The 16124-nt window shown below is 36.8% G+C and overlaps 1 protein-coding gene across 17 annotated transcripts in view; it reads right to left on the bottom strand.

Annotated features, from left to right (window-relative positions):
• Nucleotides 1-16124, bottom strand: part of HERC1 (HECT and RLD domain containing E3 ubiquitin protein ligase family member 1) — a 193301-nt gene that overhangs the window by 100365 nt on the left and 76812 nt on the right. For all 17 annotated transcript variants that reach the window (XM_043555213.1, XM_043555218.1, XM_043555205.1 and 14 more), the window contains exons 15-21: nt 12589-12741; nt 12330-12462; nt 10099-10290; nt 7146-7367; nt 4660-4833; nt 1373-1487; nt 1168-1288 (exon numbers count right to left, since the gene is read on the bottom strand). In XM_043555213.1, the coding sequence (XP_043411148.1) occupies nt 1168-1288; nt 1373-1487; nt 4660-4833; nt 7146-7367; nt 10099-10290; nt 12330-12462; nt 12589-12741 (1110 nt within the window). The remainder of the gene's footprint in view (nt 1-1167; nt 1289-1372; nt 1488-4659; nt 4834-7145; nt 7368-10098; nt 10291-12329; nt 12463-12588; nt 12742-16124) is intronic.

The following is a 16124-nucleotide window of genomic DNA, read 5'->3' as shown; positions in this document are numbered from 1 at the left end:
TTCTCCCACAGACTTTAGTATAAAGTACAAGTGAAAAAATTTAATGATCTTCTCAGATGCATAATAAAAGTTATTTTGTGATTGATAGCCAGTAAATAATTCAAGAATTTCACAGAGATGGGGATACTGAGCAGTCAGTCAGACTCATATAATACATTAAAAAGTCATTTGTCCCCATAATATGTAAGTTTCAAATCTGAGCCTCAACAAAACAGCATATTAATACATCTCCTGGACTTTCAAGGTCACTAATAGTTAGATTCACAAATGTTAAATCAGTGCATGCCAAAAGAATTCTATAATACAAATGCAGAGACAGAGTTTGGTTTTTAAAATCTAAGACCTCAGTAACAGGGTGTAAATCATCTAATGTATAAAGTTTCAAAGTAAGCATTTCTGAAGCTGATGTACTATCCAGGTTTATAATTTATAGGATCATGTTATCAGGATTACCCAGCACTTTAAAAATTGCCTATTTTTGCTGCAAGAATAACTTCTGGAGTAATCTTTAAGAAAAGGTTTCAATCTTTACCACCAGTGGTGGACAATTCTAATCATGATAAGGCTTTCTTCCTTATGTTCAGCTAACAGTGATTTTCCATTCAGTTGTTACCTTTTGGTGCTGCCTATGCCCTCTAGAAAAAGAAACACCCTTACTTCCTCTTCTACATGGAAGCTTTTTAAGTATTGTTAAGGCAGCTATCATGTGACTCTCTTCTGTTTTCATTTCCCTAGGCTAAATGTTTTTGACACTTTCAGTTTTTATATAAGATGACTTTCAGACCTTTCACCAATCCAAGGTAGCTTTTGTTAATGTCCTTCATAAATTATGGCACCCCAAATTAAAAGGATAATTCAAATGTGGTCTGATCAGCACAAAATAAAGGAATAATATTTCATATGGTTTGGACAACTCAATTTATTCTTACTTATACAGCCTATGAATATACAAACTTTCTTAGCAGCCATATCACTTGATAAATGTGGTGTTAAATAAACCCCAAATTTTTTACTCATCCAATTTCTTCACTATAAAAAGAAGTATGTACTCGGTATTTATTGAATATCTGCAATGATCAAGGCACATTTTTCCCCTCACATAAACCAATAAGAAGCTATCTCTCATAGCTTGCAGAAAAACAGAAATTGACTGATTTCCAACTTTACCCATCTGTCTCGTGATGATGACCTGGTCTGAATAAGTTCAAGGTTCTTGCAAGCAAGTAAACGACTTCGAACTTTGTACACACAACGGTACACTTCTGACAAGCTTTTACCAGGCTGATATCTAAATAAAGAACCAAAATAGAAAAGTTACCTAATTTCTAACATCATGAGAGCAAATATTTGAGGATAGTTTTAAGTTACTTGCCGGCTTTCTCCACATGCTTGGCTAAGTAAATTTGTATGTTTCAGAAGGGCTGCAAGAACAAATCTAGACACAGTGTCCAGGAGTGACTCGTTACTTAAAGTTGCACTGTCCCAATCTGAAAACAAAAATGATGCATTAACATTTAAAAGGGCTCAGAAAACAGTTCAGAGATAATTTTAATAGCTTTAGTAATCCAACAGGTGAACGTTATCATTTCCTAAACGTTAACAAATGCACCTACTAGGTCCTATATACTGTTCTGTGTGCTAGGGATATAGCAGTCAACAAAACTAAGTCCCTGATCTCACAGAATTTATATTCTAGTTGGGGGGTGGGAGACACCAATAAATATAAACATTAATATGACAGGAAAGTGCTATGGAGAAAAATAAAGCAGGGCAAAGAGAACAGGGAGTACCATACTATTTCATACAGGCTAGTTTGCAAAGATCTCTGATAAGGTACAGGTGAGTAGAGATGTAGACAAAATCGGGAAAGGTACCACAGAGAAATAGTGTCTCCTCAGAAAAAAACTAGTGTAGAGGCCCTGAGGTGGGTTCAAGGAGGCCAGTGTGGCCAGAACAAAGTGTGCACACATAAGTTGTAGGAGACGTTAGAAAGTCGGCCGGAGACTAGATCACACAGGGCCTGCAGGCCACTGCAAGTCCTTTAGGTTTTACTATAAGGGAAACAGGAAGCACCATTAGAAGGCTTTGAGTGGAAATACAATATGATCTGATTTGTGTTTTAAAAGGCCAACTATAACTGCTGAGTGGTGAACCAGATATGGACTGCAACAGCAGTAATGCAGTAACTCAAGTGAGGAATGATGGTGACTCAGACCAGAGCAGTAGCAGTGGAGGTAGGAAGAAGTGGTCAGATTCCAAAAGCGTTTTGAAGGCAGAGTTGACAGGATTTGTTGATGGATCAGATGTGCGAATACGAGAAGTCCAAGTTGACTAGAAATGTACTTAGACTGTGGCTGATTTACTCAGACAGCCAGACCACAGGAAGAACGCTTTGGGGAAATAAGGAGCTGGAATCAGGAGTATGGTTTTGAATACTGTCTATTAAGCATCCTAGTAGAGATATTGTGTAAACTAGTCAAGTGTGAATATATGTGGTATTTGAAGCCATTAGGTAGATAGTGTGAATACAAAAATGAAATGAAATGAAGTGGGTAAGAAACAAAACAACAATGGACACAGATGAGTACGTGCAATAGAAAACCAAAATCACAGCATCAGATGATGAGAACTAGGCAGGTGCTTTCTTTAATTCCACGTTAGCATACTAATGCTGTACTTTAAAAATGTAGTACATGCAGTAGATTCCAAATAGGGGTGGGAGGTTTACTGTCCACTAGACTTTTAATTTGACAGATTTACCAAGCTACTTAAAAATAAAACCAAACAAAAAACACCCATGGAAAATATCAAGCCCCAAGTCAACATTTGTTCTTAATCCCTTCTTAAAACTCCTATCTCAAGAGATAAAATTTAATATCTTGGTTTTCCAGTCATTTCTGTAGGCTTAGGTAAAAACTAAGTTCAGACTTACCTATTTTACAGGTAAAAAAAAAAAAAACAAAAAACTCTGACAATATAAACATGCATGATTTAAAAAAAATCTTATAGGTCACAGCAAATCTTAAACGATAGACTCTATTACATAAAAAATTTTCCACATTAAGTTCTTGAGAAATCATCTGTTCCAAGGGAATGCTTGCTATTCTGACAGCTGCTATGACTTAAAATCAAACAATGACCCATATCAAGGACTCTAATGCTCAACTTAAAATGCAAACTATAGACCCTCTGCTGTGTTTCCAATTTAGCAAGAGATTATCCTCCTATAACAATTTGTAAAGTAATGGGTTCTTTTCTTCATTAAAGTTATGGTCATTTCATATCAAACACTACAGAACGCTTCCACTATTCAGGTATAAAGTCTAAGCTACAGTGTACAAGCAATTCCACAAAGGGAGCCATACAATGAGTTCTTATTCATCTTATGTTTATATCTTGTTCTAGCTGCAGGGGTGCCTGGGTGGCTCAGCTGGTTGAGCATCTGACTTCAGCCCAGGTCATGATCTCGAGGTTTGTGAGTTCAAGCCCCGAGTCAGGCTCTGTGCTGACAGCTCAGAGCCTGGAGCCTGCTTCCGATTCTGTGTCTCCCTCTCTTTCTCTGCCCCTCCCCTGCTCACGCTCTGTCTCTCTCTGTCTCTCAATAATAAACGTTAAAAAAAAAAAAAAAAATTCCTAACTGCAACTAACAAGTGATATGATAAAAAAAAACAAACCCTAACTGAACATTCCAAGCAAATAATGCAAATATGAGAGAATATCAGAAAACACAACTTAGAAAGTAAATTTTTTTCCTCCTCCATTACCATACTTTTCCACTTCTGCTTGGAGTCAACACAATACAGAATGAATAAATAAAATGAATAAACTGGATGAAATTAAACTTTCAAAGGTATCATATCTAATGGTGTTTTAAAGATGTAAACAATATGCACCTCATTTCATGTTTATTACACAAAATGAAAGACAATAAAAGGTAAAAAATGTATTTACTTTTACCATTTTTATCACAGAAGGAAGACAATTCAAAGAATAGGGGGAAACTAAATATATGATAAGAAAAAACACCCAGAGAAAGACAACTTATGGATATGGGATTCTGAACAATCAAGGTCATTATTAAAAAGGAAAGCATGGGAACTAAAAAGAAATCAGGTATACCTTTTTAAAACTTGTATATAAAGCTAATTTTATTTATCAAATAACATTAGAAATTGAAGTAACACTACATACTTGCATGGCACTTTACTACTGTACTCAATAGTCCATCTTATTTCAAATCGGTATCTTCACTAGCACTCTGTAGTGGGCAAATGTTTTACAGGGAAGGAAAATGACCAGGCTTAGACTTCTACATATACAGCTTTTTAGTTCTTACCCTAGGGCTTACAAAGGGAAGAGATTCATTAACAGGCTCTTAAACTAGGTCTATTTACACTGCAGGGGTCCTGCAGTAAAATGTTTGCCTCTGCATTTATCTTTTATGTAAATCTCAATTTTCCCATAGTAGGTTTGCTAAATTGCATGCCTAGAATATTTTCCACAAAGAAGAAAAAGAAACTTATGTTTAATGTTATTTGTAAAATACTTTTTTCTATAAAAAATAAGGTGATTCCTGTGATTTTCTATTGATACATATCACAAATATTTTAGTATCACAAGCTATCTCCATATTTACCAACTTCATCCCCTTCATCTTACCTTTACTAACAGCATAATCCTGCATGCTTATCCAAAGACTTCGAGCAGGCTCTTTTGAACAACCCAATGCCAAGTCTACATAGACAGCAATTTCAGGCCGCAGTTTATAATCAAAAGGCTTCTGTTCTTCATTTCCCGAAAGAGCTACTTCTAGCAGGCAACTCATACATTTATCTAAAAAGAATTATTCAAATTATCAATTTTAAACCTGAATAATTATGGTGCTACAAATAAAATCTCAGCACTTTTATTTAATCCATATGAAATAATACCTTTCAAACCATTTTAAGTAGATGCTACAAAGGTAAAGTCCTTTAACATTTCTCAATGGGAGGTAGTGTCACCTTCTAATCACAGCCAGAAGGATGTGTGACCACAACATCCAGGGAGGAGTTGTGGCATTTTGGTAGGCAGGGGTCAGGGAGGCTAAATGTCCTACATGTGCAGGTCCTGTAGAACTCTTTTGTTCAAAATGGAAGGATATCCTCACTGAGAAATATGGGAACACAGGGAAAGGGACTAGACAATAACTTAACCTTTTTTTCTAGAATTAAGGGAAAATAATCAGTTAAGTACCATTCAAGAGAGAGCAAAGATACCATGAACAATTTCTCTACTGATATTTACATTTGTTCAAGTGGTTCCTAACCTTTTAATGAGACATTTTGGCATTCAGAATTCATTTCCCATTTTAAAAAATAGCTAATGGGGCGCCTGGGTGGCGCAGTCGGTTAAGCGTCCGACTTCAGCCAGGTCACGATCTCGCGGTCCGTGAGTTCGAGCCCCGCGTCGGGCTCTGGGCTGATGGCTCAGAGCCTGGAGCCTGTTTCTGATTCTGTGTCTCCCTCTCTCTCTACCCCTCCCCTGTTCATGCTCTGTCTCTCTCTGTCCCAAAAATAAATAAAAAAACAAAAAAAAACAAAAAAAAAAAACGTTGGAAAAAAAAATAGCTAAAATGATAGGTTTGGGACTAATACCAAAAGTCAATGTAACCCACAATAGAACTGAATTACCATATATTTACAATTTTACAAAGGACAGTAACCTTTTCCTAATACATGGAAGTATTTTTTTTAAGTGTATTTAGAAAGTGTGAGTAGGGGAGGGGCAGAGAGAGAGAGAGAGAGAGAGAGAGAGAGAGAGAGAGAGAGAATGAATGAATGAATCCCAAGTAGGCTTCGCACTGTCAACGTAGAGCTCAATGCAGGCCTTGAGTTCACAAACTGTGAGATCACGACCTGAGCCAAAGTCAGATGCTTAACTGAGTGAGCCACACAGTCATCCCTGCAAGTATTTAAACATAAAATGTAACCAACTGACTAAAGTAAATGTAACAGAAATATGAGGAAGGTAGAGATAAAGATATTTTTGTCCTCAGGAGGACATTTGCAACTACCATAGAACTAAACACTAACAGCACTGGAAACATATTTGCAATGTTAAACATTCCTTGAAAAACCATGATTTTACTTTTCTTGGTACAACTGTATCCTAAGTACCAGTCTAGCAGCATCAGCCATGGCTAGAATCACTATCTGGTTCATAATTGATATGATGAATAGATACTCTATTTGGAAAAGGGAGAAAATCTTAAACTGCTCTTCTCAATCCCACTCCCCAACCCTCCAAAATCCAAAGCAGAATATGGGAATTTTGACTTGATTTCTATCTATTGTTTTCCCTCTCGGTTGAGATCCTCTTAGATGGAGATTTCTCTTAGACTTTCCTTCTTGGACACTGAGTCTCTTTCTCTCATCAGAGGAATAATGAAATTGAGGTCAGTAAGACCACATAAGCTGTCTAATCAACTCCTTTTATGGATCAAAGTTAGAGACCCAGAGAGACTAAAGGATCAATCCTAAATAAAACAACTAGATCATCTGTTCAGGAACCGGAGAGGTCATCATGTTCTGATAGTCTGAGAGCTACCCTGCCAGCAAAGTAGACAAATGGGAGATGAGGCAGGAAACAGAAACCCCAAAAGGTCCATAAATGGGGAGGAAAAAATGAGGAATTACACAAGTAGCATCAGCATCAAAGTAGACAGGTTGCAGTGGGGGGGAGGTGGAGAGAAGGGACTGCCCCTCACATCTGGGAGGTGTTTGAAAACTGAGTCATGGAAACTTTACAGAGCTTTACATTCTATGAAACAGTTTCATAACCTCCAACCCCCAGAACACAATAATCAAAGCATTTTCCCATTTTTATGAATTAAATGACTTTGCTCAAAATGAGTGATAAGTAATAACAGAGTGGAACCAGACCTACATTGTCCTAGTTTGGAGGCTTTCACTATACAATGCTGCAGGATTTTACTTTTTCTGAAGGCTCCAAATTACAAATCTCAGATCCGCCCCCCCCCCCCCCAGCTAATGTTTCATTTGTTTGCTATCAGTTCTTTATTCAGCAAACCCAGAATAAGAGAAAGCTCCAATGGAGGTACAAACACAAGCATGTATTTTAAACGTTATAGAGAAGCACATTACCTAACTGAGGGGTGTCCATTTCTACACCATCACTAAAAAGTGGTGTTTTCATCCAATATGCGGTGTCCTGTTCCTCTGGAGACACAGGGGAGCCCTGAAGCATACCACCAAGACACCGCCCAATAAGGAGAGCAATCGTCCTTTCCAGATCCACAAGCCACACCCAGGACTGAGCTGGCTGAGGTAACGGCATGCCGGCAGGATCAATCAGTTCTGGTCCTCCTGAAGACAAAATCATTAATACCTGTGTCTTATCTGGTATTCAAGAGTCTCAATCTTTCTCATTTCTATTGCACTGCAGTAAGATATTGAAGCAAATTAATTTTACATTGAAAATATAAATTATAACACTTTCTGTATTTATTCTCTTCACTAGGCTAATTTAAATATATTCTAATAAGTTTGCCATCAAATAAAAACTTCCTTGGTAAAGTTACTAATTTTAAGATAAATATTAAAACAGTATAAGACAAAAATATCCCAAGGGATTGTGTTCCTACTTTTAATTATCCCTATCAAATTTCACCATGACAGTGAGTACCTGAGGCAGCTCATCCCTCCAAAATCGATACAAGAGTTGTTTTAGTAAAATTTTTTTTTTGAGAGAGAGAGAGAGAGAGAGAGAGAGAGTGTATGCACACAAGCAGGGAAAGAGAAGAGGGAGAAGGAGGGAGAGACTCCTAAGTTTTAAAGGCCCGAATTGAGAACTGTCTGGTACTGAAATCCACACCCATGCTTTCTTACTATCATCTGTTTTTAAAAGCTCTTCACTTAAAAAAGAAAAACTACACTTAGCCATTAAGAACAGATGTCAATGAAATCCTTAAAGAAAAACAAAGAAGATCAACAAATCCAAAAGCTTGTTATTTGAAAAGACTGATAAAATGGACAAACCTCTAACATAATCCAGAAATAAAAGATGGCATAAATTTAAAAATTAGAAATAAAAAATAGGATGTAACCACAGACACAATAGAGATTTTTTAAAAACCATCAATGAGTGGGGCACATGGGTGGCTTGGTCAGTTAAGTGTCCGACTCTTGACTTTGGCTCAGGTCATGATCTCACAAATTTGAGTTTGAGCCCTGCATCAGGCTCTGCGCTGACAGTGCGGAGCCTGATTGGGATTCTGTTCCCCTCTCTCTACCCCTCCCCCGCTTGGTGTCTCTCTCTCTCTCTCTCTCTCTCTCTCTCTCTCTCTCAAAATAAATTTAAAATACTTTAAAGAAACCATTAATTCCCACTACTGTAAATTTGTTATTTGGCATTATTTAGCAGATTATTTGCCAAAGCCACAATATATCTAAATGTGGGGAATAATAAAGAAACAAACAAAGAAAGCAAGAAAGAAGCCATTAATGAGTATTATGAACAATTTTAAGCCAATAAATCTTAAACACAACAAAATTATATTTTCCAGAAAAATATCAACTCCCAATTTTAGAAAAAACAAAAAGCTAGATGACAACAATAACCACTAAGGAAAGAAAATTAATAGTCAAAGTCTATCCATATGCCAGAGCCAGGTAGTTTTATAGATAAAGTCTTCTAAAGCTTCAAAAAGAGAGAACCTCTATTTTATACAAATTATCTCAGAGAAAAGAGAAAAAAGGGAAGACTCCAAACAGATGCTATGAGATTAGTATAACTGTGGTAGTAAATGACGCAAAGAATGGGAAATCATAGAAAAATATCAGTTATGAGAATACAGATGCAGAAATCTAAAATAAATGATACCTAACTCACTTAATACAAACAGATGAATCTTAACAAGTTCTGATATGCTTTAGGAAAACAAGAGTAAACCTGGAATAGTTCTATATAAAGCCTAATCAACACTGTGCTACAGTTGTAACCTTGATACTCAACTTCACCTAACTCTAGTTGGTACAGAAACGTACAATGCTAAAGTAAGACAGGCCCTCAGTGTCATCTTGTCCAATCCCAATCCTTCCAGAAGAAACCACGGTTTAAGAAATTATAAGCAACTTGCCCAAGATCATATAACCAAGTCACTAGTTTTATGCCTTAGTCCAGGATTCTTTCTAATAAAACATGTGGCCTCACTTAAACTTGAAAGGTTTTTAAGACTTCAATAATCAAACTCCTTTGATGACCTTATGATAGACTTTAATGGAAAAATGGCGTTAATGTTTTCTAGACATGGTACTTTAAGCTATATCCAACTGAATGAGATCATCAATATTTTATAAATTGGAGTGAATTCACGTGCCATGCCTAAAATCAGAATGCTGTATGTATGTATGTGTATATATACATAGGCATGCACACACACTATATATGTATATATATATACGTACATATACACACACGTATAAATGTATATACGTATACATATATATGTATATATGTATGTATATGTATGTACGTATGTATATATACGTATATATATATTCTATCAAGTGCCTTAAAAAAAACCCACACACAATAAAGATAGATTCTCATTTTTTACATTCAGTTATCTATATATCCAACCAAAATATAAAATATTTTACTGTCAAAGAGATTTAAAACTAAAGATTCTCTTCATTTAAGAAATAAAATTTTCTAGTCAAATCAATCCATTGATTTTAAAATGTGTCATCACGCTGCTGACTGAACTATGAAAGAATGCTTTCTTATTATCCGATGTAAAATATGTCCTAATTTCAACCATGTCAAAATTTGAAAAAAACGTGTCTCAGAATCAATGAAATGTACTATTGAAACCTGATGACCATGTAAAGACCCTATTTATGCACTGTTACATATGAGCACCTTTCTTAAGTTTTCCCATTTCAGCTGCCCTTTAGACTGCAAGTTCCTACACCATAACAACCTTACCCTTTGATTATATAAAACACCCAAGTGACAGATATGATTTACCTGATGCATGCAAGAAGAAGAACTTTTCTCAAAAGCATTTTTTATTGTTTTACTCTCCTTACTTACCATGAAGAGGCCACTGTAACTCTTGGTCTTCTAAAAGAGCGGCAGCTGGCAGGAGTCTGTTAAGGCAATCAAGAGGTGGCAACAAGTCGAGGAGGTAACTCAAGAGAGGCCGTGCCACTGACACAGGGAGTAACAGTAGGGAGTTAACAATCTGGCAGAGCATACTCCCTGCAGCTGAGACGTATATCACATCTATGAAAGGTAAGAAATTCAACATGGATCAATTGTTTCAAACAAACTTTAAAAAGAAAAAACCTAAGAAATACTATTTTAGCTTAAAACTAGAGCACACTAGGGGCGCCTGGGTGGCGCAGTCGGTTAAGCGTCCAACTTCAGCCAGGTCACGATCTCGCGGTCCGTGAGTTCGAGCCCCGCGTCAGGCTCTGGGCTGATGGCTCGGAGCCTGGAGCCTGTTTCCGATTCTGTGTCTCCCTCTCTCTCTGCCCCTCCCCCGTTCATGCTCTGTCTCTCTCTGTCCCAAAAATAAATAAAAAAAACAAAAAAAAAACGTTGAAAAAAAAAAACTAGAGCACACTAATTCAGTAATTCTTTGTCAAACATCTATGTGGCAGCTGATGTGGTATTAGTATTTACTCACTTCCAGAAAGTACCACCAGCAGAAACTTTGTGGGAAAACACACATATCCTTGTGCCAACACATTCAAAAGATTAAAGCTGCTTCCCTTAAAATGCATTATGAATTTCTCATTCACAAGTTTATCCTCATTTTCAGATTTACTCAAGAAATATTCATTGACTACAACACAAAAGGCACTGTTCTAGGTGAAAAGGAGACAGCTGTGAACAAAGAACTAAAAACTCCTACCCTCATGATACTTACATTCTATGTGTTTTGTTTTTTATTTTATTTATGTTATGTTTTGAGAGAGAGAAAGAGAGAGGGCTTGTGCAAGAGTGGGGGAGAGGAAGAGAGAGTGAGACAGAATCTTAAGCAGTGCAGAACCCGATGCGGGGCTCGATCCCACAACCCTGGGATCATGACCTAAGCCAAAATTAAGAGTTGGAGATGCTCAACCGACTGAGCCACCCAGGTGCCCCTCTATGTTTTTTAAAACGAATTTACTTTTCTTAAAAAAATCAAGGTCACTTCAAAGCATCTGTCTTTTCATCTGTATTGGTTTTAAATTAATTTTATTTCAATATTTCATCGTATTTGGGGGCAGGGAGGATCTTCAAAGATGAGCTCTGTTTGAACGAATTTTAAATACCTATGGAACAACAAAATGGAGGTGTCCAGAAAACAATGGTTTCAGTTTCTTTCTTTCTTTTTTCAGTTGGGGAAATTCAGAAATAAGGTGGTTTTGAAGAGACATACTGAATTTTAGTTGCCTTTGAGACAACCAAGAAGAGACACCCAGTAGATAACTACAAAAGGCTTTAATAGTGTGAAAAAGGAATTCTCAGCCAGATGCAGATACAGGAATCAACATATAGTCAAAGAAAATGGGACCAGATAAGATCAGTTAGGGAGAAAAGAGGATTGAAGGCAAAATTCAGAGAGTCTTAAACATTAAAGGGCATGTCCAAGAGAGAGGAACTTATAGGAACCAAGTGGAAAAAAGCAAACAGAGTGACAGAGTAAAAAGATGATTGTGACTACACAGAAACCAAGAAAAAAGAAAGCATTGCCAGGAGGAAAGTGAAACACTTGGCATACGCTGAAGAAAGGTAAAGAAACAGCAAATAAAAATTCACTTTATGCCATTTAAAATTAATCTTTTTGAGCATGTATCATCCAACGCCTTTAAATTAGGGCTCTTCCGGGGGTGCATGGGTGGCTCAGTGGGTTAAGTGTCTGACGCTTGATTTTGGTTCAGGTCATGATCTCATAGTTTTGAGATCAAGCCCCAAGTCAGCCGCCATGCTGGGCATGGAGCCTGCTTAAGATTTTCTCTCTCCCTTTCCTTCTGCCTCTCCCCCACTTGCTCTTGCATGCTCTCATTCACATGCACTCTTTCTCAAAAAAATTTAAAAATTTAAAAACAATAAATTAGGGCTCTTTCATGCCAATTAGCATCTTTTAAGATCAGTCATATCAATCACTATTACCATCACCCCCAAACCAAAATCAAAAAGATCTTCAATAGGAAGGAGATTCAAGATCATTCCTATTCCATTCAGAGGTTTCAGGCTCCCTTAAGGTTTTGGAAAGGCTAAGAATTCTTGCTTTACAATCACTGATTAAATGTCAAATCTAGTACCAAACACACCTCTTAATTTTTCTCCAACACTGCCATTCCAAGGACTTTCCTTGAGCAAATTTGCCGAACGTGAATAAATATCTGTGGCATGAGGCAACAAGAGCTGAAGGTGTTTATGAAGCAATGCCACGCTGCTTGAGTTCTAGAGGAGAAAAGTTCCTATATTACTACTGTAAAACATTCAAGGTACAGAAATATCATAGTTTACCCAAATATCTGAGTTTCAAGGTCCCTGAGAGATCATCATAAAAGGTAAAGAATCACATACCTCACTAATGTTATTGATATGGCAAAATGCCAGCAGTTGTTTCTGCAGTGAACACAGGAGTTCATGAAGATGAGCAGGCTGACTGTTTTCCGAAGATGATGTTCCAAGTAGAAATTTATCACTATTCTTTTCTAGCTCTCCAAATGCTTGATCCTAAGATGATACATAAAAGAAGATTAAATCCGAAGTACTTAAAAATAAAAGTAATGTCCTACCATAAATGATTGACTTAAGAAGCCACTGTCTCCTTTCTCCCGTTATCAATCTTTAAATCTTTGTGCTATTGTTCTTAGCTATTAGATAGCAAGATTTGTCAAGCAATTTCAATTTGTTTTACTGTTTAAACAAAAGTAATGCGCATTTCACCACAGAAACTTTGAAAATTGAGAAAACCATATAAGATCCACAAACATATTTCAACATTTTAATGCTGTTGCTTTCCATACCTCTTGTGTAAAAGTTTTGTTTCCACATACTGTGAAATGACACAAATGAACACCTGAACACAATTATTCAAAATTAAATTAGGTTATGATTATAAAAAAATAAATGATTTCAACTATACTGAAAAAATAGGCAGAAAAAAAAAGAAATGGACTAAAGAGACATAACAACTAAATATAGTGTGATCCTGGATTGGGAGAAGGGGTTGCTATAAACACATTATTGCGACACTTATACAAATCTGAATATGGATTGTATATTAGATAATAGTTCTGTATCAATGTTAAATTTTCTGAATTCAGTAATTGTTCTGCTGTTATGCAAAAGAATACCCTTCTTAAGAAATACATGCTTACGTGCTTAAGAATAGCCAGGAGGGCATTTATAACTTACTCTCAAACTATTTAGAAAGATAGAGATAGATAGATAAATAGCTAGCTAGCTAGCTAGCTAGCTAGCTAGCTAGATAGATGAAGCTAAGTTAGCTAAAGGGTAGAAGGGATTCTTTGATTCTTGAAAGTCTTATATAAGTTTTAAATTAGTTCAAGCTAAAAATATTTTTTTAAAAATTGTTCCTGTAGAGGCGCATGGGTGGCTCAGTCAGTTAAGCATCTGACTTTGGTTCACGGTCCATGAGTTCAAACCCCACATCAGGCTCTGTGCTGACAGCTCAGAGCCTAGAGTCTGCTTCGGATTCTGTCTCCCTCTCTCTGCCCCTCCCCTGCTCACACTGTCTCCGTCTCTCTCTCAAAAATAAACATTAAAAAATAAATAAATAGATAAATAAATAAATAACTGTTCTTGTAAAAAATTTAGAAAATACCAAAACTGTATTTTAAAAAATAAGTTATAATTACCATTTAGCCAACACCCAAAGAAAACTCACTATTAATATTTTTTAGTGTATTTCTTTCCTGATTTTTGTGACTATTTCATTTTTTTCACAATACTGCATATTCTATGTTTAGACTTCTCTTTTCCAGCAGATTCACAAATATTTTGTTTTCAGAAGCCATGGTTATATAAATTTTAAAAGTCATAATATTCCCTTCAGCATATATACCGTAATTTACCACCCATTTTAGATATTTAAGTTGTTTCCAAGTTTTATTTCTTATAATCATGTGATGAACATCTTTATGCATGAAGTATGGTCGATGTGTACAATATCCAAGACAGAGTCTCAGAACATTTTAAGGCCCTTGCTATATAAGCACCATTATAAGCTGCCAAATAAGCACTGCTATAGACTGAATGTTTGTGTCCCCTCAAAATTCATACATTGAAACCCAATCCTCAGTGTGGTGGTATTTGGAGATGGGGCCTTTGGGAAGGGATTAGTGCCCATAGGAAAAACACCCCAGAGAGCTCCGTTGTGTGAGGACACAGCAAGAAGATGGCTATCTATGAACCAAGAAGCTAGTCGCATCAAATTTGCCAGCACCTCTGTAACAGTGAGAAATAAATATGTTGTTTAAAAGTCCCCCAGTCTATGGATGACTACGGTATTCTGTTACAGCAGCCCAAAGAGACAAGCACCACCATTTTATTTTTTTATTTTTTTATTTTTTTCAACGTTTATTTATTTTTGGGACAGAGAGAGACAGAGCATGAACGGGGGAGGGGCAGAGAGAGAGGGAGACACAGAATCGGAAACAGGCTCCAGGCTCTGAGCCATCAGCCCAGAGCCCGACGCGGGGCTCGAACTCACAGACCGCGAGATCGTGACCTGGCTGAAGTCGGACACTTAACCGACTGCGCCACCCAGGCGCCCCAAGCACCACCATTTTAAAATCTTGGGAACATGACAAATTTGGACAAATAATTTAGGATTGTAGCCCAAAATCACTTAATATTTTATTTCCATTTCCATATAACATACATATCAACCCCACCCCTAATGAAATTAGAAAAGTACTACTTAATTTATTTTCACTTGTTAATTTTATTTTTAATTATAGTAAAATACATACAACATCAAATTTATCATCTTAACCATTTTTGAATGTGCAGTTCAGTAGTGTCCAATGCGTTCACATCATTGTGGCATGTGCCACGTTTAATTATATAAATGCCAGATTGTATTTTCCTTTGTAAAAAGACCAAATAAGGGACACCTGGGTGGCTCAGTTGGTTAAGCATCCAACTCTTGATTTCAGCTCAGGTCATGATCTCACAGTTCTTTACTTTGAGAGAGAGAGAGAGACAGAGAGAGAGACAGAGAGAGAGACAGACAGACCCAAGTAGGCTCCATGCACTGCCAAGGACTCTGTCTCTCTCTCTCCTCCTGTCTCTTCCCCTCTCTCTCTCTCTCTCTCTCTCTCTCTGCCCCTCCCCCACATGCTCTCTCTCATAAATAAATAAACATTAAAAAAAAGAACAAATAAAAGCATTAAGAAATCTCTAGTTAAAGAGGGTAGATTCTTGCCTAAAGTACATGTAACAGCTATACAGGAACTGCCCTAAGGATATATGACTAATTACCTGGCAGCAGCTTCTACAGCTGAAGGCAAAACTATTAAATCACAGTAACTGGAGGGTGTTTTCTTCCAAAGGACAAGCACACCAAACTATATTTCTGGTGTTAAGAATCCCATGGGCTTCACACTTGACAGTGACAGCCAGTCGACTTTAAGAGAAAGGCACTACTTTAATGCAGCATAAATATCCCTTACAACTTTGGAAAAAATGTACTGTCAATAACAAATGGATATACCATGACACTGTTCCCATTCCATGTGCAGCCAAACATCAGATCAAATTTACATTCTTAAATCTGAAAGAAAATTATATAAGCTCAATTGTCACTCTGACTTAGCCACCTTTTAATGTGGACAGAATAGAACACTAAGACTTACACAGAAGAATATATAGACCTGACCCTTCAGGGGCATAGGAGACAATATGAAACAATATATGAACTATTCAAAGTTAAGTCATACAGTACACGTAACTCTAAGATCTAAGGATATGCAGTTATAATTACATGGTTAAATAGGGTTATTTGGTAAGGCTTCCTTGAAGAAATCACAGATTAGTAGAGGAAGCTGGAGACAGACATGTCATGTCCATGAGCTCAGAGGAGTGGTGTG

Source organism: Prionailurus bengalensis, chromosome B3 (assembly GCF_016509475.1).
Source record: "Prionailurus bengalensis isolate Pbe53 chromosome B3, Fcat_Pben_1.1_paternal_pri, whole genome shotgun sequence".
Classification (NCBI taxonomy): domain Eukaryota; kingdom Metazoa; phylum Chordata; class Mammalia; order Carnivora; family Felidae; genus Prionailurus; species Prionailurus bengalensis.
This window is presented reverse-complemented; position numbering and strand designations above follow the sequence as displayed.